This window comes from Phaenicophaeus curvirostris, chromosome 8 (assembly GCF_032191515.1).
Source record: "Phaenicophaeus curvirostris isolate KB17595 chromosome 8, BPBGC_Pcur_1.0, whole genome shotgun sequence".
In the NCBI taxonomy this organism is placed as follows: Eukaryota; Metazoa; Chordata; class Aves; order Cuculiformes; family Cuculidae; genus Phaenicophaeus; species Phaenicophaeus curvirostris.
The window spans coordinates 37,954,355-37,981,996 of NC_091399.1; the positions used below are offsets into that span (position 1 = coordinate 37,954,355).

General features: G+C 45.8%; 1 protein-coding gene across 2 annotated transcripts; it reads left to right on the forward strand.

Annotated features, from left to right (window-relative positions):
- On the forward strand, nt 1–27,281 carry IL12RB2 (interleukin 12 receptor subunit beta 2). 2 transcript variants are annotated; one of them, XM_069861961.1, is made up of 16 exons: nt 1–1,118; nt 3,978–4,043; nt 5,191–5,517; nt 6,093–6,207; nt 11,278–11,453; nt 11,656–11,795; nt 12,428–12,572; nt 15,126–15,205; nt 18,312–18,531; nt 20,216–20,416; nt 21,003–21,104; nt 21,192–21,347; nt 23,406–23,543; nt 24,764–24,851; nt 25,535–25,634; nt 25,940–27,281. In XM_069861961.1, the coding sequence occupies exons 2-16, from the start codon at nt 3,986–3,988 to the stop codon at nt 26,441–26,443; spliced, it is 2,550 nt and encodes an 849-aa protein (XP_069718062.1). In that variant the 5' UTR covers nt 1–1,118; nt 3,978–3,985; the 3' UTR covers nt 26,444–27,281. The 2 variants fall into 2 exon arrangements, with proteins under 2 accessions (XP_069718062.1, XP_069718061.1); XM_069861960.1 differs by lacking the exon at nt 1–1,118 and having other exon boundaries at nt 3,841–4,043.
- Nucleotides 27,282–27,642: the final 361 nt, after the last annotated feature.

The window sequence follows — 27,642 nt, forward strand, 5'->3', positions numbered from 1 at the left end:
TCTTTATGATTCGTAAGTACCACTTGCTTTCTTCTGGAGGTTTTTGGTCGACACAAGTCAATGAAGAAAGAATCGCACGAAAACGCAGAGAAGAAAAAATTGATAAGAAGGCAACTACATTTTATGAAAGGTAACGGATAGGTGGTTTTCAGTGTGGTTTCCTGTCACCAGGACACGAAACTCCAATAATTTGGGCTACATGATGGGCATCTTCCCTTAAATGTATCATTGGTGATTAAAACACCATTCGGGTTTCACTAATGCCAGCTGGGCACATCATGTAACGACTATTGCTGTATTTTTCCAATGAGGAGAAGTAAATACGTGCAGCAAGGGGTAGTGATGAACAAGGCCTCAATAAGAAATGCAAGATAAGATTCCATATGAACTGCTAACTGCATCCTGGTTTAAACTTATATGAATCCTGGTTTTGCAGAGCGTAGATCAAGCCAGTGCTGAGGAGCAGTGCTGTTAAAAGTGAAAATGTAGAGTGAACTAAAAGAAGACAGAGGGGAAATAAGATCTTTACTTAAAAAGAAACTGTTGATATTTGGAGTTTTGCAGGGTACAGACTTGCACAGTTTGTACAGGATACTTTAATGAATTTCATCACCTCTAGAAAGAAGTACAAATGTTATGTTGGGCTTTGAAAAAGAGATAAAATCGACTGCAGGCCCAAATACAAAATTCTGGACTCTCAGATGCTGCAAACTATCATGCTTCTTCGTCATTCATTTGAACACCTGCCCCCAAAGTGCCCTTGCTGCAATTTTCAAGCTAATAAAAGTTAATCACATCAGGGAGATTCTATCAGGAAAACACAGTTTACGCTATCAATATCCGGAAAAGAGAAGCAACAACAGTTACAAGAGACTTTTTCATTAAAAGCTCTTTTAAATATGGCAGTTGTTTGTGGGATAGTTGGAAAAAAAATGAGAGAAATCAAGAATCGCCTTAAGGAGAAGGTAAGAATCGCGTTGGATGCATCTCAGGACAAGCCCCTCTCCCTTAACAAGAGAGGCTCGGCTTTGTTCTGATTGGACTGCTCGTTTTTTCCAGTTTAAGAGGCATCACACAGGCAGTGGGAGTTACACTTGGAGTTTCGCAAACCTTTTCTGGTAATCTCCTCCTTTTCTCACGCCCGGGCTTTCTGCCCTTGAGATTTCCTGCGCATCCCCGGCCGCGGGGCAGCCGGTGAGTGTCCCGGGGGGAGAGGGGTGGGGGGGGGGGACGTGCGTGGGAGCCCCGGGATGCTGCCTGCTTCGGGATGCTGCCTGTCCCGGGATGCTGCTTGTCCCGGGATGCTGCCTGTCCCGGGATGCTGCCTGTCCCGGGATGCTGCTTGTCCCGGGATGCTGCTTGTCCCGGGATGCTGCCTGCTTCGGGATGCTGCCTGCTTCGGGATGCTGCCTGTCCCTGCATGCTGCCTGTCCCGGGATGCTGCCTGTCCCGGGATGCTGCTTGTCCCGGGATGTTGCCTGTCCCGGGATGCTCGCTGTGCCCTGGGACGGAGCTCCCTAAGGGAGTACAGTGCTGAAGGGACATCCTCTAGAAATAATGCCATCCCTTTCCTTCACATGGCGAGTTCTTATTAAATACCTCTTTCTTGGTAACTGTGGCACCAAGGCTGTGTTTCCCCAGCCCGAGAGCGTGGGCTGTCACTGTCCTCTCAGGGGATCCAGGGCAGTGGGAGCGGCACTTACGAACCTGCTGATGACGGGAAGTTTCCCCAAAAATGCAGCTGATGTTATTAGGTCTATGTAAGTGACAGCACAGTTTGGCCACAAATAGCATTTTTTTCTGGGTGAAATGTTCCTTTTCCCACTGGTGTCCGGTCAGTTGTTCCTGCAGGTTTAGCGTAAGACCCTTAGAATAGACCTCGCTTTATTGTGGAGCTTTTTCAGGGAGGTGTGGGGACAAGGGCACAAAAAGCTGGTTACAAGAAAACTACAGAGCTTTTGTACTTTATATGTGATTTCGCATAAGAAGTTGAGTTGCCTGCTGCCAACAGCCAGTGCCGTTGTGGTGAGTCTATAGGTGAACACAGTGTATGGTCTGCAGCCCTTGTGTGTTCAATCAAGATTTCATAAAGATGCGTATGCACAAACATCCCTGATCTCATACTCTGTGAACACCTTATGTACTTCCTTTACCTTGTACTTATCATGACAATGTCCTTTATACTTTGCTAACCTATGCACAGCAACACCATTTTCCCTCATTGATGTAGAACCTGGAGGGTTTTTTCCTTCTTAATGTTTTCTTTCCACGTACCTTGGCTCTAAGCTGAAGATTATTTCTCACTCTTCTCTCATAGTTTTCTCCAATAACAGTTTTTATGCTTTGCTGCACTCACATGATGCTGCAGAAACCGTCTGACACTTACCTAAGTAAACCACTGATCAAAATTATTTGAAGTGAGTCTATTTTTGTCCATTGACTCAAGTATCTCGAGTACAGTTTTGCTGTCAGAAAGCAAACTGTCTGAAGGATGTTTACACAGTCACTGGGCAATTTCAGTTTATTGGAAGGCAGAGCACTTACTTGAAGAACTTTGGTGCTGTGATTGCTCATCCTTGCAAGTTACTAATCACCTACGGAAGTCTCTGTGTAAAGCTGAGGCACCACAGCGAGACTTAGCATTTCAGTCTGAAGAGCATCTGGATTTAAATTAAACAAGGTGTTAGTATGCATTTTGGCACATCTTATGTATTTCACTTTCACTTCAGGTACCAGTTCACTTAAAAAAACATGGAAAGGATCTCATCTCATTGTGATAAAACAACCTGAAATAACTTTTTTGTTTGCTTTTATGTTAATAAAACATAAAATATCCATCCAAGATGGCATGAAAAGCAGTCAGGATTTGGTTTTACTTTATAGTAAATGGTTTCCGATAGAGCATGGAGTTATGAAAATAGCTGCTGAAAATAGCTGTGACGGATCAGGAGTTATATCATAGAAAGTGCTTGTTGCTCCTGAAGTATCCAATATGCTTGCACTGCTCCTGTAGTTCTTCAGGGGAAGGATAAAAAAGGAAATGGTTTTATAGCTTTTAATGCTGGTTGCAAAATGCATGGGAAAATACTGAGCTTAAATCAGGCTTACCTTGAATTATATGTGTAAAATGTTTGTATTTATAATTTACAGTGCTGGAGAGTGAGTTTTGTGTATTAACTATGGACATGGCATATTTCAACAGAATTTGTGAGCAGTCCTGTGGAGTTTGAAACATTTCATCAGCTGGTTTATTTGATTGTATTGTTCACGGTGTGCTTACTGCATGTGTCTGCGGCACTGCCCATCAGGGTAGGGTAAAGGAGTCATAGTTAAATTGTGTATCAGGTTGTTCCTTTTGGAAACTAGTTCAAAGGAATGGTAAAATTGCTAGTTCCCAAGGTGTAATCTGAAATTTTCTGTTCAAATCTCAGGTCTGGCAAACTCAAGGCTGTGTTAGTCATCTGGGATGAGACCAATTCACTTGGATTTGGGGTCATCTCTACGACGGCTGAGCACAGACCTGCTGAAGAGCACACCAGGCTTCTCATGAGGCACCTAAATGGGGCTGCTCCATCCAAAAGAAAGTGCAGGATTTGGGGAGAACTTCGTGCTGGAGCATGGCATGCAAACCGTATCATGGGGAGAAACGGCTTGAGGGGTACGGATGGACTGTTCTTGTCTTTCACAGTAAAAGTTTTGGTTCTATACTTGCACCAAAATTTTAAAATATTCATAACTCTGTCATTTCCCTATTTCTTGTGCCCGTCTCTAGGTAAAACCATCTAAAAATCAGCTGCTGCTTTCCACAGGGTCTTGGGAGTCACAATTTAGTGGTGTTAGTAAAGAATGTTAATTAGGAAGGTCTCATGAAATAAGCATTCTGGATTTTCTGAAGTTGTAAAATAGTAAAATGCAAATATCTGCACATTATTTTCCCATTCTTTAGGAACTGGTAAAAAGTATTTATTTCTCTATAGGGAGCAAAATGCGATTTGCATGGATTGTACCAGTAGCAATTTCATTGTTGATGCACTTCAAAGCAGGTAAAGTGGTTTGTTTTTTTTTTCCTACATAGCAGTTACCACTTAAAAGAAGCACTCAGGCTAATTAGGATTTTTTTCTAGCTTCTGCATGGCATGCTAGTAAACATCTTTGTTACTGGAGAGGCAAAATTTGATGCTTGATTAGGTTTATACTGTAATTTCCTTAAGAACTCCCTGAGATACCACTGCTGTTGAGTATCCTCCTGCTCTCCATGGCACTGCAGCTTGTCCTGGATGGTCGGGGCTGTCTGTGGGCAGCAGTGCCTGCTCTGACAGTGTTCAACACGCTGGGAGGGACTGTGGGCAGAGGTGCAGCTTTGTCAGATTCAGATATCGAATCATATATAGAATCATAGAATCACTAGGTTGGAAAGGACCCACTGGATCATCAAGTCCGACCATTCCTATTAATCACTAAACCATGTCCCTCAGCACCTCATCCACTCGTATATGCTCAGATATTGGCAGCTTGGGCATATGGTTATGCGTAATTGGAGCTGCAAGCCTGTTTTGTTTGTGTATTCAAGGTAGTGTACAGCAAAATATTTGCTAATAAGTGGTGCAGGGAGGTGATTTGGTTTAGTTCAAGTTAGAGCTGTTGGTTACATGAGAAAACGTCTCTATGCTTAGCTTCTGCAGAGAATGTCACAACTCACAAGAAGGGAGAAGCGGTGCTGCAGCATTTTCCCTTCTCTTCTGCTGCTGCTGCACTTGTTTTCTCAGAGCAGAAGTAACCCAGAGCCTGCCAGCAAGTGCGTGCTCTCTTGTGCTGAGCACAGGATCACCTGTCCCTCTTTGAAAAGACATCAACGTGCAAGGGGAGGACTTTGCAAGTCAGAGAAATTCTTGCTTGTCTCTTCAGTAGAGATTTGCCTGACACTGTTTTACTGAAACACAAATATTTCCTTAAACGATGACAAGACTTCTGATAGATGTTGCCTGGAGTTGTGCTCTTTAACATGATGCCTGATAGCCAGCCCTTGCTTTCTGACCCCAGGTAACCAGATGAGTGACAACTGGGCACAGTAATATCCCCTGACTTGCCATGCAGAGGCAGGAATTCTTGCGTCTGTTCCTCAAGCACAGCATGTTGTCCACGATCGGTGATGTATTTGTGCTAAAGGTGTGTTTTCCCACTCTGTTGCAGAAGCGTGCAGTAAAGAGAACACGACTGCTAGCAAACTTCCCCGTGGCACTGCAGAAATATGTGACAAAGGGAAAATGACTGCTAACACTAGATCTAATGTCCAACCTGGAACCAATGTCACCCTCTCCTGCCAGCTGAAGCCCCCGCGATACTCTGAGCAGTGCAGGATAGCTATTTTCTTTAACAGCTCTGAACTAAATACCAGTTACAGCAGTTCAGTAAGCACTGAGTTTCAAGTCCTTACGTATGGCAAACACGTGTTTACATGCAAAATAGTTTGTGAATACAAGAAAAAACTCATTTGTGGCATCGATATAGAATCTGGAAGTAAGAAGAATTTAATTATTCCTTGTTGTTAAACATTTCCTGTGGTATCGCTGGGACATGTATTAGAAACTAGCTGTGGGTGTCCTTTTCCAGTAAAGGTGATCTCTTTTAGTGTCTCTTTGTATTTAATATATTCCTGGATGGGACTGTGCAACTCCATTACTGATAAATGGAGATGCTAAATGAAACTGCCGGCACAGAGCACATATCATAAATATCATACTCCCTCCTGTCCTACCCCTGACACTCATCAGTCTCTCTAGGACACAGGGTATTTGTAAGAAGAACAGCTGATTCCTTCAAGCAAAGCTTCTGGTGCTCAGTCCAGAAAGCTGTTAAGCATTTGTATTCATTTGGCACCCTTGTTAAGTACCTGCTTAAGTGTCAGAGGCCTCAGCAGGCTACAGAGGTCACAGATTCAGCTGGTTTTATATATAAAAATTATTAGCCTGAGTATTTTGTCAATAAATTCTTTTTAAAAATCCCAAACCCATCAAAACTTCAAACCTAGCATTACTTAAAATGTCTCCTACCAACCCCTTTAAGGAAGAAACCAATAAGAAAATCTGTTTCAGATCCTCCAGATGAGCCAAGAAATGTGTCGTGTATCCAGTACGGGACAGATGGGCATCCCACCTGCACCTGGGATAAAGGAAGGCTCACGTATATCAACACTATATATGTAATACAGTAAGTAATGCAGGGACGTAGGTCCTTTAATACCCGTAATTGTATCTTAGAAGGGATTTTAACTTATCAAAGCACAGGGGAAAGGGGAGAGCTAGTTTATGAGTAAGTTTGTCCAAGACTGCCATGATCACAGAAACCAACTAGAGCTGTTAAAACCCCTTTTCTGTTCACATCTGTGCGTGCTGCACAGCAGTGAGTTTGCTCCATCTGGGTTTGGTGGGTAAAGAGGGTTTGCCAAGGCAGGGGTCCCTTAATGGAAGGTTAGCAGGGGAAGCTGTTGGCGGGAGCATCGCGGAATCAAACACAGAGAACAATATGATCAGCAAGTGTTCCCTTTTAGTTTTTGCCAAACTAACCTGATCGCCTTCTATGACAAAGTGACTCGGCTGCTGGATGAGGGAAAGGCTGTGGATGTGTCTTCCTGGACTTCAGCAAAGCCTTTGACACAGTTTCTCACAGCTTTCTGCTTCGGAAACTGTCAGCCTCTGGCCTGGACAGGCGCACACTCTCCTGGGTGGAAAACTGGTTGGCTGGCCGGGCCCAGAGAGTGGTGGGAAATGGTGTGAAATCCAGCTGGAGGCCAGTGACAAGTGGGGTTCCCCAGGGCTCAGTGCTGGGTCCAGCCCTGTTCAGTGTCTTCATCAAGGACCTGGATGAAGGCATCGAGTGCACCCTTAGCAAGTTTGCAGATGACACTAAGCTGGGTGGAAGTGTGGATCTGCTGGAGGGTTGGGAGGCTCTGCAAAGGGATCTGAACAGGCTGGACCGCTGGGCAGAGTCCAATGGGATGAGGTTTAACAAGTCCAAATGCCGGGTCGTTCACTTGGGGCACAACAACCCTGTGCAGTGCTACAGACTGGGAGAAGTCTGTCTAGAAAGCTGCCTGGAGGAGAGGGACCTGGGGGTGTTGGTTGACAGCCGACTGAACATGAGCCAGCAGTGTGCCCAGGTGGCCAAGAAGGCCAATGGCATCTTGGCTTGGATCAGAAACGGTGTGACCAGCAGGTCCAGGGAGGTTATTCTCCCTCTGTACTCGGCACTGGCAGGACCGCTTCTCAAATCCTGTGTTCAGTTCTGGGCCCCTCACCACAAGAAGGATGTTGAGGCTCTGGATTGATTCCAGAGAAGAGCAACGAAGCTGGTGAAGGGGCTGGAGAACAGGCCTTATGAGGAATGGCTGAGAGAGCTGGGGTTGTTTAGCCTTGAGAAGAGAAGGCTGAGGGGAGACCTCATTGCTCTCTATAACTACCTGAAAGGAGGTTGTGGAGAGGAGGGTGCTGGGCTCTTCTCCCAAGGGACAGGGGACAGGACAAGAGGGAATGGCCTCAAGCTCCACCAGGGGAGGTTTAGGCTGGACATTAGGAAAAAATTTTTCACAGAAAGGGTCATTGGGCACTGGAACAGGCTGCCCAGGGGGGTGGTTGTGTCACCTTCCCTGGAGGTGTTTAAGGCATGGGTGGACGAGGTGCTGAGGTGCATGGTTTAGTGTTTGATGGGAATGGTTGGACTCGATGATCCAGTGGGTCTTTTCCAACCTGGTTATTCTATGATTCTAGGAAATAATGGTTACATCAGCGCTGGTGTCAATAAGCATTTTTGCCCTCTTAATTTCACCAGTTTTGGCTATCATTGTGATTTGACATTCTGGCTTTGCCTTATGTGTGTCTAAGCTAAGATGTATTTGCGGTTGTCCGGTAGAACCAAAACCTCTATCGCTGCGATTATCAGCTCCTGTCACTGGTACACAAGATCTAAAAGGTATTAATTGCACAATGCGGCTTCCTGCAGGTATGAATACAGGAGGTGTTAATGTCAAAACCATAATTTGGATAACTCCAGTAAAGTCTGCATCGATTATTTTGGGTTGAACAAATATGCCCTTACAAGTAGCTGATGATCTCCCAACCAACAAAGCACTAAATCCTTGTCGCAAAGGACCTTTTACATTGGAATCAATTCGATATACCTTAATCTCTAGTAAAGTGACATCTACTGCGGTTTCCAAGTCCACTCCGGCACTCTCTGTTGTGGTGGAGGGAATACAGGTGATGCTGTTTGATTGGGTTGCAGATTCAGGACGGGCGTTGTCACTGTCACTTGTGTTGGCTCTGCTTGCGTCTGCGCAGGCTAAGCCCTCTCTATTTTTATCCCAGCATGAGGGGCTGTTGCACTCAGTTTCGAGTTTCCCTGCCTTAACCTCCTGCAATCATTAGTATTATGATTGTTCCTTTTTTTTTTTTTTTGTTATGTTTTGCTAGGTATTTTAAAATTTTTCCTTCTGAAGCCTTTCATTCCAAAGATCCCCAGGTAAATCTACATGTTTGCCGGCTTAGTGGACATTTGAGATTGAAAGGTCCCAGAGATGTATTTCTAAGATTAATCAAAAGCAATCTGTAAGTCTTACAAACATTTGAAGTACTTCAAAAACACGCACACACACACACACACGACCACTCATTTCAAAGCTAGCTGAATATATTCATACAATGTCGGTTATCACTATTGGATCCACAATTTTTCCATGCTATGGATATTTAAACTACACAAGGTATCGGGAACATACAACACTTAAAATATGTACATGCATTATCTAATAAGGCTTATATTGATTGTCTAACAAATATTTCACTTATGGTAATATATTGTTCTTTGCTCCGTGAGTGCCGTACTTTGCAAGTTCATGATTTTTATAGTTTCTGCATTCATAGAATCACGGACTGGTTAGTTGAGCTAAAAAGTCCAATTAACAGTGCTCTAAGTCTGCTTCCTAAGGGGCCCTTAATTGCCGTAAGGATGAGCTGAACTGCAGTATGAGGTGTTTCTCTTCTTAGAAGGTAGTTAAACTCTCTGATTCTTGCAGCCCTTTGGTCCCAAAGGACTGTCTTGTTGGCGCTGTAAATCGCTGGGGTGGGGGCGGAACCCCTCGGCTGGGCGGCTCGGCTCCGGAGCAGTTAGTACATTCTTCTTTTGCAGCTTTTGGAATCTCCTTTATCGCTTTGTCACTAATTAGTTCCCAGCACGGGCCGCCGTCCCGCACACAGATCACAGGCAAAGCTTTCAATATTTCAACTTCCCCACGCCACTGCGCCTCTCTCCTGGCTTGTGCCCATCAGTCTGAGGGACAGGCGGGAGATGGATCGGGCTCCTTGTCCGTGTCTATCGGACCCGGATTGAAGGGATTGTCAGCCCCCCCCGTCGGGGGGTGCACAGGCAAGCGCAGCCAGTTTAGGGGGGTTGGGGGTTAGTGCAGTTGTTGACGATCCTACACTTGGCTCGGAATTATCGCTCTGCTTTTTAGAGCTGACATGCGCCTTTAATGCTTCAAAAACTTTCTGCCAGGGACCAAGCAACTTAGTAGCTGTTTTATCTGACCAAGTCACTTTATTCCATAGTCAAACCCCTATGTCTTTCCAAATAGTTTGGTGAAACGCTAAACTGACATCAGGAATAAATCCCCTATCTCTGCTCCATTTCAATAGTTCAATTAGACAATTCTTGTCATATTAATCCCTCTCTTGGAGAGGATATGTTGGAGGAGTTTCACCACTGCCTCCTCATCTTTAGAGAGTGTGGACCCCATTCCTCCCCGAACGCCATGTACACTTGCCTGTAGCGGATCCTTGGAGTTTTCTAACTTCTTTACAAGGACGCGTCCTTTCGTCTGCTTCAATCTTCAGTACTGGGGCAGTGTCGGAATATTTTTGGCCGGTCTTTCTACCCTCTACTGCGTCTCCAGCCGCTTTTGGACAGCTTCGGCAGGTAATCCGAGGGTCCCTGTTCGGGCACCTCTTGTTGGCGGGGGAACATCACGGAATCAAACACAGAGATCAATATGATCAGCGAGTGTTCCCTTTATTACTGCCTGCATGAAGCTTTTATAGAAAAGGCAATAGTACACGTGACCGGTATGTAAATCTTTTCTTTAGCATTGGTTAATATCACGTGTCCACGCGAATACACTGATTGTTTGATTGGTTATTATCCTCAGCAGGAATAGTTGCTAGCTGAACAGCTTTGCACGTATGCCACGTATACACAGGCCCAAAGTCCCTCTTTGTAGCATCAGGGAGTTGTTTATCTCATTCTTGTACTCCCTTATTTCTCACAGGTATTGCTCTTCAGTTGTCCTTGGTTTGTAACTTTTAGTCTATCGACTCATAGGCCAGACTGTTCACATGCCCGTTGTCGATGAAAAAGTCCTTCAATATTCCAACAGGAAGCAGTTAAAATGGCTATTCAGCACGGCGGCTCTTCCATGGTGGATCACCTCTATTTACTGAGTTTGTGGTTACCACCAGAAAATCAGAGCTGCTCAATGTCTCGGAATTTAGCTAAGGAGACAGGGAGGGAACTTGCTTGGAAATGTGTTATTTTTGCTTCCTGTTTTAGACCCAATCTGTATTTTTGCTCGCTCTGTTTTTGCTGAACCTCCCCTCAAAAAGATTGTTGTGACTTCTGCAGGAAACAGGGGGAAGGAGCAAAGGCTCCCTAGAGTCCATCAAGGACTCTAGGATTTTGGGAATCACCATGCATAGAGGGAACCTTATTAAAAACCTCTATTCAAGCAAGCATCTGGGGAGAATGAACTGATTTTGCCCTTTCAAGCTGCTGAGTAGGCTGACTAGTCCCTGTTTGTTTCTGCAGTGCTGAGTGTTGACAGTCTCCTTGTCCCATGGGGCTCACTCTTTCTTTACCTTCTTCTTTATCTGCTCCTGTTGGCCAAAGTAGCAGCAACTTTCTTAGTAGCTTGTAGAAACCTGTTGCTCCTCTTTAAGCAGAAGGAGAATGTACAGGTTATGTGCAGAAGAGCTGGGAAATGTGAATAACAAGCCCTGCAAGTGCTGTGACGGTACACAGAGATATACCAGTGCTTGCTAGTAAATTATTAAGTATATTGCAAAATAAGGTGGTCAGGCTGAAGCCAGCCTGCAGTGAAGCTGCCAACAGGGTCCTCGAGGGACCCAGAGCAGAACAAATGTACAGGGAGGTAACCAGTGCCCTGACGCACCCAGGGTTTAGCTTTCTTGGTGTACAGGAGGGCATTAACCAAGCGTTTTCCTTCTGTTCCAGGCTATCAAATGGGACTGATCTCTCATGCTTTTCAGAAGAAAGCCAGAATAAGAAGTCTGGCTCACTGGCCCTGAGAAAATTGAATTTTGATTCTACTTACACTGTTGTGGTTGCTGCCTTCAATGAGCTAGGAAGTGCTTTTTCACAGCCGATCGTGTTCATGTTAATAGATATAGGTAAATGCATTATTTACTGCCTTTTAGTTAGTTCCAGCCCTTTAGAAAGCTGTGAAAACACTGAGCACTTTCTTGTTTAAACCTCTGAGCAAAAGCATCCATGCAGCCTAAACGAGTAATTCTATTTTCCATATAACTCCCCCGTTTTGAGCTGTGCTGCTTGTCTGAGTTCTGTTTTCTTCTTTCTGTTTTTTGCTTCTAGTGAAACCACATCCTCCCAACTTTTTAGTGGAATTTGAAAATTCTTCTGCGACCAACTGCACCTTTTTTCGGCTCACTGAAGCACAAGCACAGCACTGCAGACTGAGGTACCGCCCGCTTGCCAGGCACACCTGGAGCATGGTAATTCTCTTCTGAAGAGTAAATGAAGTTATGATCCTCGGAGGTTGCTTTAATTATTCTTTCACTATTCCTTACAAGAATCAGTTTGGCCAAATTTGCCTCTCTCTGCTCTCTAATATCATATTTAAGAAAATCAATTGCCTAGGGATCAAAAATATCAGCGGTGTAAAACAGAATGAAGGTAAAATGTAGATCCTATAAAAATTAGTGTGCTTGAATAGTTCCCCATATCTCAAGGGTCCATATGATGTACCGAATTCATCGTAGCTCATGGCTACAGGCATGTAATTTTCAAATATTTGTGCTTTCCCTGATGTTGATTTGAAATCCTTGCTTTTAAACAGTAAAATAAACGTACTGCTTGAAGTTGAGGAAAGCACATGAACAGAAAATTTGCTATCTTCACATAATTAAATGAGGGCTTTTTCTGGTGAAAAACTGGAAGCCTGATGATTCATTGCATCATTCTTTTAATTATTAAAGTTGCCTCTGATCAGAGGGTTCCCCATTGTTTTTAAAAGCATGTTTTGCTGGCAAGACTTCCTTTGAACATTAGTAATTCAGCCTGTCACTGCTTTCAACCTTTATTTCCTTGTGAATTTAAGGTTTTATGTCCTCTATCTTCATCAAAGGTTGCAAGCATAAATAGTAAGAAATGTACTCTTTATGATCTGGAGCCTCACACCGCCTACGAGTTTCAGGTCAGCTGCAAAATTCATCCTGAGCGAGGACTGTGGAGTGACTGGCAGGTGTACCAAAACTGGACTCCAGAAGCAGGTAACACAATACCTCATCTGCTGCACCAAGGCTGTGTAGAACATTTGCATACGAGTGGAATCTTCCGCTAGTGAAGTGAAAATGCTGCTGGGTTTTTGCTGGTTGGTTTGCAGAGTCCCTGTGGATCCAGATGTGGAACCAGCAAGGAAGTGACTTCTGTAAGAGAACTGCTTTTTCAATGAACAAAATAATGAAGCTGTTCGTATTTCATGCAAAACAGGAATTTCACTGAGAAGGTTTGAAGGCATCTTCATCTAACATCGTTGAAGGTTGGGGGAATTTTCTCCACATTGCCTGGAGCCGTAGTGGCTTGTCACGTTGTGACACATCTGCAAAAGCCAGAGGCAGTTTTGCAGCTTAGCTAGGGGAAAATAGATATGCATTGGTTCATATCTAAGTGTTTAACCTCATACTCAGGTCAGGACAGCTGCCCTGTCACCCTCTGGTGCTGATGAACCACAGTTTGGGTGATGTGCTTTGAGACCTTGAGCTCACCCAACAATTTGCCCAGAAGTTGGGTGAATTGGACAAGAAATTGCCTGGGCTCTCTCAGTTCTGCTGATGCTAGCAGGTTCTAACAAATCAGTTTAATTTTGCCAAGTCATTTTTTCTTAAGTAGAGGAGTTATCTCACTCAGAGACTCTCCAGGTGACCCCTCCGTGGAGCTGCTGAAGACCTGGGTGGCTTCAGCAGAGCAGAGCCTGGTCAGGCATTTGGGAGAGATCCTATCATGAACTCAGTGAGCAAAGGGTGTTTCTGCTCCAGAGGAAGGCACAGCAGGCTGAAAGGACATGCAGCAGTCTGAGGGCAATTCTACCAGTTTCTGCCAGCTCTAATACTGGCTGCCTGGGGCTGGCTGTGGGCTCACACCCCTGCCTGCCTTCGCACTGAGCTGCACGATCTCACATGCTGCAAGACTTTCAGTTCTTACGAGAAAAGAAATCTTTGACAAAGATGTCTCGGCTGCTCTGGCATCCCCGCCTTTCAATTTCTACTTGGATTTCATAGCTATTTTTTTTGTGAATTACTCTAAGCTCTTCAGGCTTGTGCCATTATTACTCATGCTATTAACACCCACTAACAGCATCAGTTTCTGTAAGAAGCATTGATTGATGCAAGAGGTGTGAACTTTTCCTTCCCTCCCCCGCCTTCCTCTCAACAGTTTTCTCAACCTTCTCAATACACCCTGGTTTGCTACGGCATTTGTGGTCATCGCTCCTCTACACAGCCAGTGCTGTAAAACGAGAAACATCTTTTCAGCTAATCAAGGAGCTGAAAGTCTTCTATCCTCAGACTAGGTAACAGCAAGAGGAGGTTGCAGATGAGAAGCTCTGAGAACATCATAGTTGCCTTTCTTGGAAGGAGCTGAAGTTCTACAGAGTCTGACCTTTTGCAAACCCAGGAGTTTATCTTTTTAATGTGCTGTGGTTTTGCCTGTTTCTCTGACCTGCCACAAGGCTTGCTTCGTGCAAGCACCATTCATAAGTGAGCTTTTCTCCCCTCTCCAGCTAATTTCTGTGGCATACATGTGAAATGACCCTTACAATTTGCACTGGAGTCAAATAGACGCAATCCATTTTTTTTTATATTATGTTTGAGCTTGCCCCTTCCTCCCTCCCTCCCAGTATGTGTGCACTCTGCTTTGATTTCTTCTGATGCTCCTGCTTCTTGTTTCTAGTCCAGTCACTTTTTTCAATTAATAGAGGACAAGAAGCTCTTAACATTGCTGGTGCTGAGCATATTTCTTTCTTTGAATTTAGCAAATAGCAGGCAGACCCATTGTAGCTGTGGCTGTGCAACAGCTGCCTGCTGCTTAGGTTATCAACAATTATTATTTGAATTTGATGGTTTATTTTTGTCAGAGACCTCTGGGAACCAAGCTTTGATGCCTTTCGTCACACTGGCATTCTTTATGTGTCTCTGATGCTGAACTGCTGGAGCACATTGTTCACCAGTTTCTGCAGCCAGAAGTTTGCCTTGGTGTCATTTCAGAAGGTTTATTCAAAACATCAAGGGTTTCCAGTCACTCTATGACTATAAGGAGAATTGTGGAAAGAACAGAGGTTTTCAGCTCCTCTGAAAAAGATAGGTCCTACCAGCTGGCTGTTAAAGTCATTCATTGCCTAGAGCCAGACAGTGAAACCTGACAGGTCCTACAGACCCTGGTACTTGAAGCTGTCTGTTGGCTTAGGATTGATGTAGCCAAGCCCTAGGACCTTAACTAGCCTCAACTTTTATGCAAAGATGAGAACGAATACTGTCATTTTGATGTGCAAGCTTCCTTGAGAGCCATTCCAGCTACCAAGTGCAGGATAAAGGCACCAAAGAGAGCAAAACCCTCTCTCGGTTTATGGCTTGTTCTCTTCATAAGCACCATCATCAGCGCAGCTGAACCCCAGCTCTGGATTATTACATACTGCATTGTTTCAGAAACGCTTTAAATCTTAAATTTTCATTGTTTCAGGATTTCTACCCCCTTCACCTATTCAGTGTTTTGGTTTTTGCTTCAAAACACAACCATTAATTCTGCTCACCCTTTTCCTTCCACACCAGTGCCGACCGGGCTCCTGGACGTCTGGTACCGACAACAAGATGTAGACTCCCAAAGACAAAACATCTCACTTTTTTGGAAGGTAAGTGAAACCTCAGCAGATAACAGGGAGCTCCGGTTTATGTATCTGCAGGAAAGAACTGAACCCAAGAAGAATTTACGGTTTTTACCAGTACCTAGTGGCAGGGACATAGACCTGCTCTGCCACCCAAGGCTTGCCTCCCCTGGGAGATTCAGCATCTCTCTTCCACATACAACTTCCCTTTTACAGTTCCCCTGACTTTATGTTGTGCTGGAACACATTCCCAGCACATCACATCAACAAAGAGAAGTGGAGGTATCCTAGCTCAGTTACCACCTTCCAGAGATACACCTCCCTTTCCACAAGGCAACCTGTGTCCCTTATGATGGATCTAAAGGGACAAATAACAACCTTACAGACTTTCTAATTTGTTTTCTAATTAATATCACCCTCTCCCCATTCCCTGCCTCGTTGTTTGCCATACATGGTCATACCGTGCCCTATGTGCTCCATACGCACACATCTTGTTGTCTGCTTTTGGAAATGAGCCTCCTTCAGAGACGTTTCTGCTCTGTTTTTCTTACATGAAGAACAGAGTGATGCAGAATGGGGTAGGCAGAAGAGGCAATATACTGTAATAGATGCTTAAGGTGACCAAACTCCAAAAAATGTAAGAGCTGCATGTAGTTTGGGCAACTGAAAGGGTCCCGTGGGTACCAGATGGATGGTCGGTCAAGGCTCTTGTAGAGCAGCACAGAGAGAAATTATTTTTCTCCATAGGTGTAAAGCAGGTGATGGGCAAACCACATGCAAAGGGGCTTGTTAATAATAAAGCTGAGATGTGAAACTGGACAAACTCAGAGCTGAAAGAAATTGTCTGTTTGGGTCTGCTGAGCAGTGCCTCCTGGGAGCTGGGGACTGAGACCCTTGAGGGAAATAGCAAAAAGAATACAGATTAAAACTCAGCTGTGGGGTAAAAATCCCACATTTCCAAGCATTACCATCCAGCTCAGGAGAAAAGGCTTACACCAGGTCAGCTACACCAACACTCCCAGTGAAACCAAGCCCTGTTACTGGTGCCCGGTGCTGAGTTTCTCCAATATTACCAGCCCAATACTTAAATACTTGAATACTTAAAGGTCCAAGAGGAGTTTCTGGATTGTGGGGTGTTCTGCTGTAGAGGGTTTATTTCAAAGCCAGTAAGGTTTTGGTTTGGTTTGGTTTTTTTTAAGTTTAAATTACCTCTGCCTTTCAGTTTGCAAACCCTAGATAACTTTCCAGTTACTGGTATATCTTCTCCCCACACCAACAAGCACCATGAGTTAAGTGAAAGCAGAAACTCTCATGTGATATTGTGACCCCAGCTATTGTAGCTTTATGATATTTAACTTATAGGACCTTTGTCTTGCAATAGCAAGCTGGCAACACTTTCTGTATTGAAGACTTCCTGCACCATCATTTGTAAAGTGGGTGCAATACGTTGCTTTTATAGTTTTCATGACAGCTACATAGCAAAAGGCTCAGACTCAGAAGGATGGGCTAGCATTGTATGTCTTCATAGTTTCACCCTAATACCAAATAAAGGCTCACTGATTTAATTTCAGCCTGCGTTTGTCCTGAGCCACTGCCAAAGCGATTATAACACTGCAAATATTTTCCTTTTTCTAAAAGATCCCCCCCCACCCCTTCATTTTTCTGTTGTGGTATGACAAAAACCAGCCAAACAAACCAAACTCACTGTATAGGGACTGTAGGAAACTGTGAAACTGCTGGTACAACTGCAGACACCAGCTTGGAAAAAAACAGCATGAGGTGTTGCACGGTACAACCCAGACTGACTTCTCAGAGTTGTGTATTCTCAGTGGTTTAGTTTAAATAGCTCTTTATCAAAGATTTAAGTAAAAATCTGGATTATACCCAAATCAAAGCATTTTTATGAATGCAGTTAATGCTCTTTTTACCCCTTGTATAGCTTGAATTCAGACTCGAGGAAGGAGGAGGATGTGTTTTTCACTGTCACTGGCTATATTCCTGCCTGGAAAACCAGCAGCTCACAGCAAAAGAGCTCCACTGAACAGGAATTCAACAGGAAAAATAAATAAGAAATTAAAAGAAATATATGTAACCTTAAGAGAGACTCTTGGGTAAATGCATGCTCTCAGCTCTTCCATCAGGGAATTAGCTCATTCCACATGGCTAGATGCCATGGGTTCCCAAGAAAAGAGCTGGGATAAGGCTTGGGAATAGAGTGCATGGGTCACAGGGCCAGGGAGCACCAAACTCATAGAGAAAAATCAGAATAGGCTGTTAGGTGTTACAGCTGTTACACAAATGTGCAGAACTGGCGGAGGGAGGAAGAAACTCTGCAGCCAGGACACTGGCTTTCTTTGGAAAAACCATGATATTTCTACCAATTAAAGTTCCTGTTCACTTATCAGTAGTATTCCCAGGCTGGTGCTGACGGGGGAACTGTGCTACATTTGAAACACGCTGGCTGTGCTTCAGGCCAACAGATCGTAAACTAATTTATTTTGTTAAAAAAGTATTACAGAAGAAAGCAGTTTCAACAAGGCACCAAGCAATCTCTACGACACTGCTTGTTCCTCCAGCCTTTAGGGGAGAACAGAGGAAAACTGGATAATTGGTTACCAAAGAACGTTAGCTGGTATGTGCTATTGTCCAGCAAGTAACACCGTTGCTATAAATAACCCTTTTACTATTAGAACATAAAAGGGAGAGAAGAAATTGCCTTCAAGGGATTGTTCTTCCCTTAAATGGGGCATTTTGAAGGTCTAGGTTAGCGAGATGCTGCCAGGCAGGAGGGCTGGTAACCAGGCTGCCCACCTTCGCCAGGGTGGGGAAGGGGCCACGGCTGCTGTTCCATCAGGAATCCCAGCCTGAGCGGGCAAATCGCAGTCCCACCTGAGACTGCAGGCTTGCTCCAGCTAGGGAGGGCTCTTAGGTGTAGCGCAAAAGACCCCTTTTATGGTTGTAGGTTGGTTTAAAAAGCTGGTCAAATATTTGTTAGACAATTGGCCAACACCACCTTCCTCCACGAGCCGGACTGAAGCCTCCTCAGGCAGCCTGCCCAGCTCGGCACAGTCAGCTTTCTCCAGTCTTTGCTTATCAGAAGGAGACAAGAGTAACACACGCACTTTCCTCACAGGCTTTGAGCAATTCAGAGGCGAGAGGAAGAATCCTGCAGTACACGGTGACCTTTGAAGCCCTGGACCAGCAGGGCTGCCCAGGAGGAGAAGAACATCTTACCACCCAAACCAGCTATACCAAAGTCATGCCAAGCGTGGGCTACAAGATAACGGTAACTGCTGAGAACTCAAGGGGCAGGTCACCCCCAGCTTCCATCATCACCAACCTGGGCACCCAGGGTAAGGGCTTCTGCTGGTTCTGGAACCCTGGGAATCATAGAATCACCAGGTTGGAAAAGACCCACCGCATTATCAAGCCTAACCATTCCTATCAAACACTAAACCATGCCCCTCGGCGCCTCGTCCACCCATCGCTTAAACACCTCCAGGGAAGGTGACTCAACCACCTCCCTGGGCAGCCTCTGCCAGTGCCCAATTTTTGTCTAATGTCCAGCCTAAGCCTCCCCTGGTGGAGCTGGAAATAACACCAATGCTCTGCTTTGGTCTGCTCTGCTGCACACTGTGGATGTGCTGAGGTCCCACCAGCTTTTGCTCATCAAGATCCATCTCAATGAATCTTCAGAGCCTGCAGCTCCAGTTTTCAGTGTGGTCAGGGGTGTGGTTTCACAACACATTAAGTTGCCCGGCATCAGTACTGCTGTAATTTCACCTCCACCCCTTCTGCCGACACAGGCATAAGCCACACTGACACAACAGAAAACATGCAAAGAAAAAACCCTTTTTTTGTTAAAGAGAGTTGGCAGGGCTGAAGAGAAGGTGGTGGTGAAGGGAAATCACACAAGTCTTATCTCCTGTGAAATTTCACTCTGTTGTACCTGTGCAACAAAATTAAAGAGCATTCCTTGAAGCCACCCAGCCCCACATTTCACAACAGAGCCTCTTGGTATCAGATGGTTTGTTCAAAGAGGCAGTTCTCTATTTGCTCGTGACCTGATGTAAGGTCATTAAAATGTTTACAGAGCCACTGCTAATTATTTCACCTTTCCCCAGTGCTGTGTCGAACACCAGGAGGATGCTCTCCTGCTTCGGAGGCAGATGCACAGCTCCTCAGCTTGCAGACTGCATCAGTCATGAGTGCTCTTCGTTAGTCACAGACAGGACCGATGCAAAAACATCATCCGTATTTGTTAGAAAAAATGTTGAGAAAGATGCTGGTTGTTTTATAGATTGGTTGAAAATTTGGTGACTCTCAACCTTTTCTCCAGAAAAAAAAGTAACTTGGCCCTCGCTGTGAAAGGTCCTGTGGTGATGGTGCCTTAGTGGCTCTGCCACAGGAGCAAGATGTTGGTATGGGACGTGACGGCATTTCCTCAGGGCTTGAGGGAGGCATGAATGAGCAAAGTTCTGTATATCTGAACTGCTGCATCATGAGACAAATATGTGCCTCTATCAGCATAGAGATTGCCCATATAGAAGTATCTGTTCTTTCAAAGGCTGTTTATTTTTATACATTGCATGGCACTAGACTGGATGAGACACAGTAGCGTAGAATCAGAGAAAGGTTTGAGTTGGAAGGGACCTTAAAACCCATCCAGTTCCAGCCCCCCTGCCATGGGCAGGGACGCCTCCCACTGGACCAGGTTGCTCAAAGCCTTATCCAAGTCTGTCCTGAACCCTGCACGGGATGGGGCAGCCACGACTTCTCTGGGCAACCTGTGTTGGTACCTCACCACCCTCACAAGAAAAGAATTCTTCTTAATATCTAATCTAAATCTCCTCTCTTTCAGCTTAAAACCACTACCCCCTGTTCTATCACTGCACTACCTGACAAAAAGCACTGCCCCCGTCTTTCATGAGATTCATCTCTTCTCTAGGTTGCACAAGCCCAACCAAATTTACAGAGTCTGCTTGAAGTTAAGGCAAGTTTGTGCTCATGGTTTGGTTGTTCTTTCTCCTCCATAAGATCTACCTTCTCCCCAGCAAGTCTCTGCTGTAGCCATGGGAAATAGCAGCATCTTTATCAGCTGGAATACGCCTGTCCGATCAACTGCATCCATCAGTGGGTATGTAGTGGAGTGGGCGGACACACAGGAGGGCACACGCCTGGAGACCCAGCCAGCCTGGGTGAAGCTTCCAGCATCCAGCCTGTCCACAGTGATATCAGGTAACTACCACCTCGAGGTAGGATGTTGCCAAGGTACCATTCTCTTTTAAAAGCTTTTTAAGGAACAAGTCAGATTCTAATATTTACTGATTCAGCATAGGAAATGATGGTATTTAAAGCTTTCTGTACAGGAGGAAAAAAATGAAACAGGCCCTGAGGTCAGTTCCACAGTCACTCTCAGCTGAGATTTATATACGATAAGATGCTTCAGAAAATAAACAGTCCCTCCAAATGAAAAAATCCAGCTAGGGGTACAAGAGATTAAAGGGTTAAAAGAAGACTCTTTCCTTCCTACTAATTGTTTCCCTTACCTGGAGCACAAAATGTGGTCCCAGGTTTCCTTTGGAGGGTGTAGGTCTGCCAGCAGATGTTGCTTCATGAAGAAACAGACAATTTCACTCCTCCAGGTGCTAACATCTCTTGCTTAATGCACAGTAAGGTTCTGCCAAGCTGAAAACGAGACCACAAAGAAGCATTTCTTTCCTTCCTTATGGAAGATGGGATAATAAATCAGAAGATCTGTTTCATATTTAAACAGCTGTACCTGTAAATACATTAACTCTCCACTTTTAATTTCTTTATTTAGAGCACATAAAAGATAACGTGTGCTATCAGATCAGCGTGTTTGCACTCTATGGGGGCAGAGCAGGACAAGTGACATCAGTAAGAGGACACTCAAGAGCAGAAGGTAAACCATGATAATATGATAATACTCTTGCAGATATTTTTAAGCCAGCTTAGGTTCAGCTTTAATAGTCGATCTTCTGTTTTGCAGCACCATCAGCTGGGCCCCAGATGTATACAACACCACAGGCAAACGGCATCTTTGTTTCATGGGAAGCAATCCCTGCCCACCAGCAAAGGGGCTGCATCACCGGGTACCACATATACCTACACAAAAAGGACAGGGAGGATGCCTCAGATGTCTGCTGTAGGTATCTCTTGCCAAAAACTAACCTGATCGCCTTCTATGACAAAGTGACTCGGGCTGCTGGATGAGGGAAAGGCTGTGGACGTGTCTTCCTGGACTTCAGTAAAGCCTTTGACACAGTTTCTCACAGCATTCTGCTTGAGAAACTGTCAGCCTCTGGCCTGGACAGGCGCACACTCTCCTGGGTGGAAAACTGGTTGGCTGGCCAGGCCCAGAGAGTGGTGGGAAATGGTGTGAAATCCAGCTGGAGGCCAGTGACAAGTGGGGTTCCCCAGGGCTCAGTGCTGGGTCCAGCCCTGTTCAATGTCTTTATCAATGACCTGGATGAAGGCATCGAATGCACCCTTAGCAAGTTTGCGGACGACACTAAGCTGGGTGGAAGTGTCGATCTGCTGGAGGGTCGGGAGGCTCTGCAAAGGGATCTGAACAGGCTGGACCACTGGGCTGAGTCCAGTGGCATGAGGTTTAACAAGGCCAAATGCCGGGTCCTGCACTTGGGGCACAACAACCCTGTGCAGTGCTACAGACTAGGAGAGGCCTGGCTTGAGAGTTGCCTGGAGGAGAGGGACCTGGGGGTGTTGGTTGACAGCGACTGAACATGAGCCAGCAGTGTGCCCAGGTGGCCAAGAAGGCCAATGGCATCTTGGCTTGTATCAGAAACGGTGTGACCAGCAGGTCCAGGGAGGTTATTCTCCCTCTGTACTCAGCACTGGTGAGACCGCTCCTTGAATCCTGTGTTCAGTTCTGGGCCCCTCACCACAAGAAGGATGTTGAGGCTTGGAACGAGTCCAGAGAAGAGCAACAAAGCTGGTGAAGGGGCTGGAGAACAGGCCTTATGAGGAATGGCTGAGAGAGCTGGGGTTGTTTAGCCTTGAGAAGAAGAGGCTGAGGGGAGACCTCATTGCTCTCTACAACTACCTGAAAGGAGGTTGTAGAGAGGAGGGTGCTGGCCTCTTCTTCCAAGTGACAGGGGACAGGACAAGAGGGAATGGCCTAAAGCTCCGCCAGGGGAGGTTTTGGCTGAACATTAGGAAAAAATTTTTCACAGAAAGGGTCATTGGGCACTGGAACAGGCTGCCCAGGGAGGGGGTTGATTCACCTTCCCTGGAGGTGTTTAAGGCACGGGTGGACAAGGTGCTGAGGGGCATGGTTTAGTGTTTGATGGGAATGGTTGGACTCGATGATCTGGTGGGTCTCTTCCAACCTGGTGGTTCTATGATTCTATCTGGTGAAGGTCAATATGATGTGTGTATTCTGTGGGTGGGGGATAAAGGACAGGAGAGGGAGATGCCTGCAGAAATATCTGTGCAGTCTGGGGGTCAGGCAGCTGCTCTGCGATGAGGGTTAGCACTGAGATTCAGTCAGCTCCCTCTGCAGCAGCCGCCCATCACCAGGGCTACACAGTCAGGGCTTCCAGCTTTGAGTCAAATCATTCTAAATGTTATTTTGAATACAGAACTATCAGATTTCTCCTTGATTGTTCTTCTTACCTGCTTCCCCCCTCTCTCATTTTCAGAAGCCATGACCACAGCAGGTCCTTGTAATTATTGGCAGGGTAAAATAACAAACTTTCTAAAAGCCCCACCCACTAAATGCATACTCGCCCATGACACACTCAGACATGCTCAGCAGGTAACACCCACCACATTCCTGCACCCTTTTCCTACCCAAACCCTCTCTCGCCCCGTCTGCCTAATTCCCAGCTTCCGCCCAGAAGACAGGATTTTTTTAAACTTTATGCAGAAGTTGCACGAGTTTTAAATGGATGTCTTACAGTTCCATCATACAAACCTCACTTAGATTGAAACATCAACTTACCAAGCAGCAATAGTCAGAGGACAGGACACAGTCTTGGGTGTTCCAGAATGGTACAGGTCATTCCTACAGCAGAAGGTCTCCTAGAGCCCTTCCAGTGATTCAGTAACATGGGAAAGGAAATTATTTAGATTAACAGATACTTCTCCATGCTTCAGGTTCTGCAAACGCAGTTCATTGGAGTTAAACTCGGTAGAATATTGTGCTAGGTGCTTCATTAGCTTCTCCCTCTCTTCCTTTCAGTCATTTCCAACGTGACCGCCCCACGCTCGCTGTACATCACCGACCTGCAGCGCGGGGAGCGCTATGCCCTGTGGATGACCGCATCGACAGCCGCTGGAGAAGGGCCCCGCGGCAACAGCGAGCTCGTCTACTTGGAAAGTAGGAGTCTCTGACAGGGTGGGGGGCCAGGAGAGCTCCTAGGCCTTAGATTCCTGTTTTCCACAGACGGGCTATACTTTCCCCACTGCTCCTTAACTATTAAGGAGTTCTCATTTTGGTTAGTTTTAAAACTTAGCCTCTCTTTGTCTTCAAGCTCCTATTTTTGTGCCAGGATACAAGCCACACCATTTAATAACAGTTGAAGGCTAGTGGGCTGGTTTATTGTGAAGGAAAGTTTCAGTCCCTTCAACTTGCTGGCCCAGTTATCTGTAGGCTTCAAGCTCTGTTCCGGGGATCCATGTGGAAGTCCTGCTGCCTGCCATCTCTCCTACGAGCCGGTGGCTGTCTCAGGGCCTGTGACCTCAGAGCTTTCTTGAGGAGCACAGCATCATGTGTGTGGTCCCTGTTCCCATGCCTCTCTGGGGATACAAGAGCAGGAATTTCCCCCAGAGCCTTCTGACCACTGCTAACAGCAGCAATCGGGGTTTCCATCCTACAAGATGGATTGTTTTGATCAAATTTGTTGTGACACCCAATCCTGACAAATTATCAGTAAACCCTGAGAAGGGAGTTGATAAAATTTGTGCTTCAGTGTTGCCAGGGAGTTTGGTTTGCTGCGCTTCCCCTCAACAACATGCCACAACAACTTTAATCTCCTGAGTTGCATGTGTTAGGAAATTCATCTCCACAGTGCAGGAGCAGGGATCTTCTGGAGGCAGGTTTCTCCCATGGGCTGTGGGAGAAATCCAGGGAGGTGAGCAGGAGAGGAAATTAAAGCAATCCAGACAAGTTAAAAGTTTTCCTGATACAAAAACCTGGGTTTGCAAAAAGTGCAGGCAGAGTAAAGTCATGGCGTTCAACAAGAAACTGTTCAGTCACTGACAGTTTGTTGAAGATGCACTGAATTTTGTCAAATCTTAAGTTCTTCTTAACACCTCCCCTGTCTTCTCTCAGCATTTGGCTCAGTACTGGAGAAGAGATCAGCAATTGTGTATTTCAGGTCCTGGACTCTGTATCTCTGGAGACCTCAGCAGACGTTTTCATGTTACAAAGTAATGTTGGCCCCAACAGTACATCCAGGTTGCTAATTTTAAACCAGAAAATGTTGCTTTATGAGCGCAAACATGAGTCAGACCATGATTGTTGTCCAGCTTGAAACAGCAAATTTAGACTTGTTATTTCTTTAAATAAAGAGGAATTATAGGTGTTCCATATTTCAGGTGCTGGGGACTGGATGACAGCCGTGCTTACCTGCAGCTTCTTCATCTTCTCAGCCTGCATTTGTTCTGTGCCTCCAGTAAGAAAAGCGTGAGTGGATCCATCTGTTACATTCCAATAAAACATGGGACAGTTTTAAATAAAAAACCGAACTGCTGTCAGAAGGGATGGTCATGTCCTTTCGGGACACCTGGGCGAACAACGACGATTGTTCTGAATAAAGGTCTCTGAGAATACAGATTAGAATAACACCCTCTGAGCTTAAAATATAGCCTTTTTTAATATATTTATATATATGTATATACATATAATTTATATCCTAGAGGTTAAGGTCTGCTTCCGCCAAAACAAAACTGAAGGAGTGCAATCCTTGGTAATTAACCTGGGAGCAGAGTTAAACCTTGAGGTTAAGAACTGGTTTTCCTTTAGAGCAACCCGCACATGTCCCCAGGCAGGTTTTCCAGGGCTGGGGCTCCTGGCAGCATCCAGCAAGCTCTGCCCAGAGGGCTGTTGTTTGTCCTTGCAGACACACAGCTGGCAGGGCTGGCAGGAGGATGATGCTGGGCAGCACCTCCCTCTGGTCAGAGCTGCCCGGCCAGTCAACACCAACCTGTCAACACCAACCGGTCCCCCAGGCTCTCTGCAGATCCCTGCTGAGGCAGATCCACCGTTCCACCCAGCCCTTTAGTGATCCCACATACAAAGGGCACAGCCCAGCCCGGTGCTGCGGGTAGCGGCATTCATGCTTTTAATGGCACTTATTCCTTCTGCAGATTACACTCGTTCCTCTCCGTGCTTGTGCCACAGTGGCAGAGCAAAGCCATCCCAGACCCAGCTAATGCTACGTGGGCCAAGAACTACACATCTATGAAGGTAAAATGGACTTTTTTTTACTTCTACTCCCACCACCTCCAGAAGGAAAAGCGATCAGAGCCACACCGGTCAGTAATCCCTAAACACAGCAAATCCAGCGCTCTCCAACAGCAGATAAGCTCTGTTCTCATCTCATGGCAGACTAGCACATAGCAGGCAAACTAAATGCAAGAACAAATGTACAGATCTATCTTTTTTAGCCATATTAGCTGCTGTGTGGAGGGATGCTTGCATTGCAGGGTTGGGAGGTCACAGCTACCCTTCACATCATTAATTCCTGCTGCACGGCATCTGCCCCTTCACAGGCTGAGCTGAACTCGCCCTTCAGCCTCTTCCCATACAGTGCCAGCAGTCTGGAAGAGCCCGAAACAATACAAGTAGAAGAAGCTCTTGTGAAGCCTGATCCCACAGCCTTCCAGGCCAAGCTCCTCTCTGGCAGCGCTGGCAGCAGGGGGAATAGCAAATGGCTGCTGGAGAGCAGCTCAGGGCAGGAGGAGCCGGAGTACAAGCTGCTGCCCAGCACAGCAGATGGGGAGCTTTATCAGCAGCAGCCGCCTCCCGAGCTTTACAAGAGGATTGTGGTGGAGGAGACTGAGCACAGGCAGACCGTTTCTGAATACATTGCCAACCCCATCACGGACACAGCTGCTGTGTACCCACCCCTGGCTACAGGCACTACTGAAGACTACTCCGAACTCGAGCGCACTCCGCTCTCCATCTTCCCAACAACTTTTTTGACACCTGTGCTTTCCTATGAAGGGAGTCTTACTTTGGATACTGTGAAAATGTGCAGCTCCTCCCCAAGGTAGGCAGGCAGGCTGATGTAAGCCTGACCCAATTTTTTTGCACTTTACTGAAATATCTCAGCATGTTTTGGTACAGCCAATCCAGTAACTTGCACTGACACCTTGAAGTGATAAAAGCCCAACTCACAAACCATTCCAGCACTGCAAGTCACACTTCATCACTGAGTGCAGCAACTCCTTACCCACCCAGCACCCTCAAGTGGAATTAAAGACAAATCAGGAACAGCAGAGCTGTAGTACTCAGTTTCAGGAGAGGCTAATTAATTACTCAGATACCTTCACTCAACCTGGGCTGCCCCTGTTCCACCACCTGATCAAAAATGGCTCATCTTGGCTTGGTCCGGCACAGGAATCAGAGCTGTGCGCTTTCATTTCAACCATCTCTGGCCCAGAGAGCAAGTTCTGCCAGGGCCAGAGCCCAGCATCCCAGCCTCAGCAGGACCACAGCTCCAGCCCTTGCTCCTCCAGCTGGGCACTGCAGGGCAGCAATGCAGCACGGGAACATCTGTATCCACTGGTACTGAATTTAATGCCCAACACATTCCTTGTGGCAGCTCCAGCTCTGGATGAAGCTACCTTGTCCCCAGCGACACCAGTGCTACAGCCCATGTGGGTACTGAAGGACACAGACACAGCAGGGCTGGTGGCTCAGCCAGGGCCAGCCGGCCTCCGCAGCTCAGTTCTGGAAAGGAGAAATCTTCACCAGAAATAAAAGCAAGTAACCCTTGCATGCAGTAAGTCAAATGGAATGGTGAGAATTTAAATCATTTATTCTGAAGAATTACTCTAATTACAAGCTTGAAGTATGTGTTACACATGTAATGACTCAGTTTACTAATGTGTGTGGAGATACATGTATATAAATACAACGTTGGAAACCTTGAATTTGTTTCCTGTTGTCTCTTTCCATCAAGCTCAAGCGCTGCACTGCAGCTACCCAAAGAATAAAGCGTTTTTAGAAATAAAGCTGAAGCGTTGCTGCTAGAGATGAGGTAGCTCAGACCTGAACTTACCTGGAGTATCCTCCTCCTGTCCAGGATCCTATGACACCACCATCTCAAAGCACTCGCACGGACAGCCCTTACCCAGCTCAGGGAGGGGGATGGCTCTCCATAGCCCTGCAAACCTCTTTCCATAGCAGCAGCAGATGGACCGGCATCACAAGGCTGGTAACTCACGGTCACAGCTCTGTGTTGGGGAGA

Excerpts from the sequence above, each read along its gene's own strand:
- IL12RB2 (XM_069861961.1), top strand. The coding sequence starts at position 3,986 with ATGCGATTTGCATGGATTGTACCAGTAGCAATTTCATTGTTGATGCAC. Across the intron at positions 4,044-5,190 it reads GTTGATGCACTTCAAAGCAG|AAGCGTGCAGTAAAGAGAAC; the intron begins GTAAAGTGGTTT and ends ACTCTGTTGCAG. Across the intron at positions 15,206-18,311 it reads ACATCTCACTTTTTTGGAAG|GCTTTGAGCAATTCAGAGGC; the intron begins GTAAGTGAAACC and ends CTTTCCTCACAG.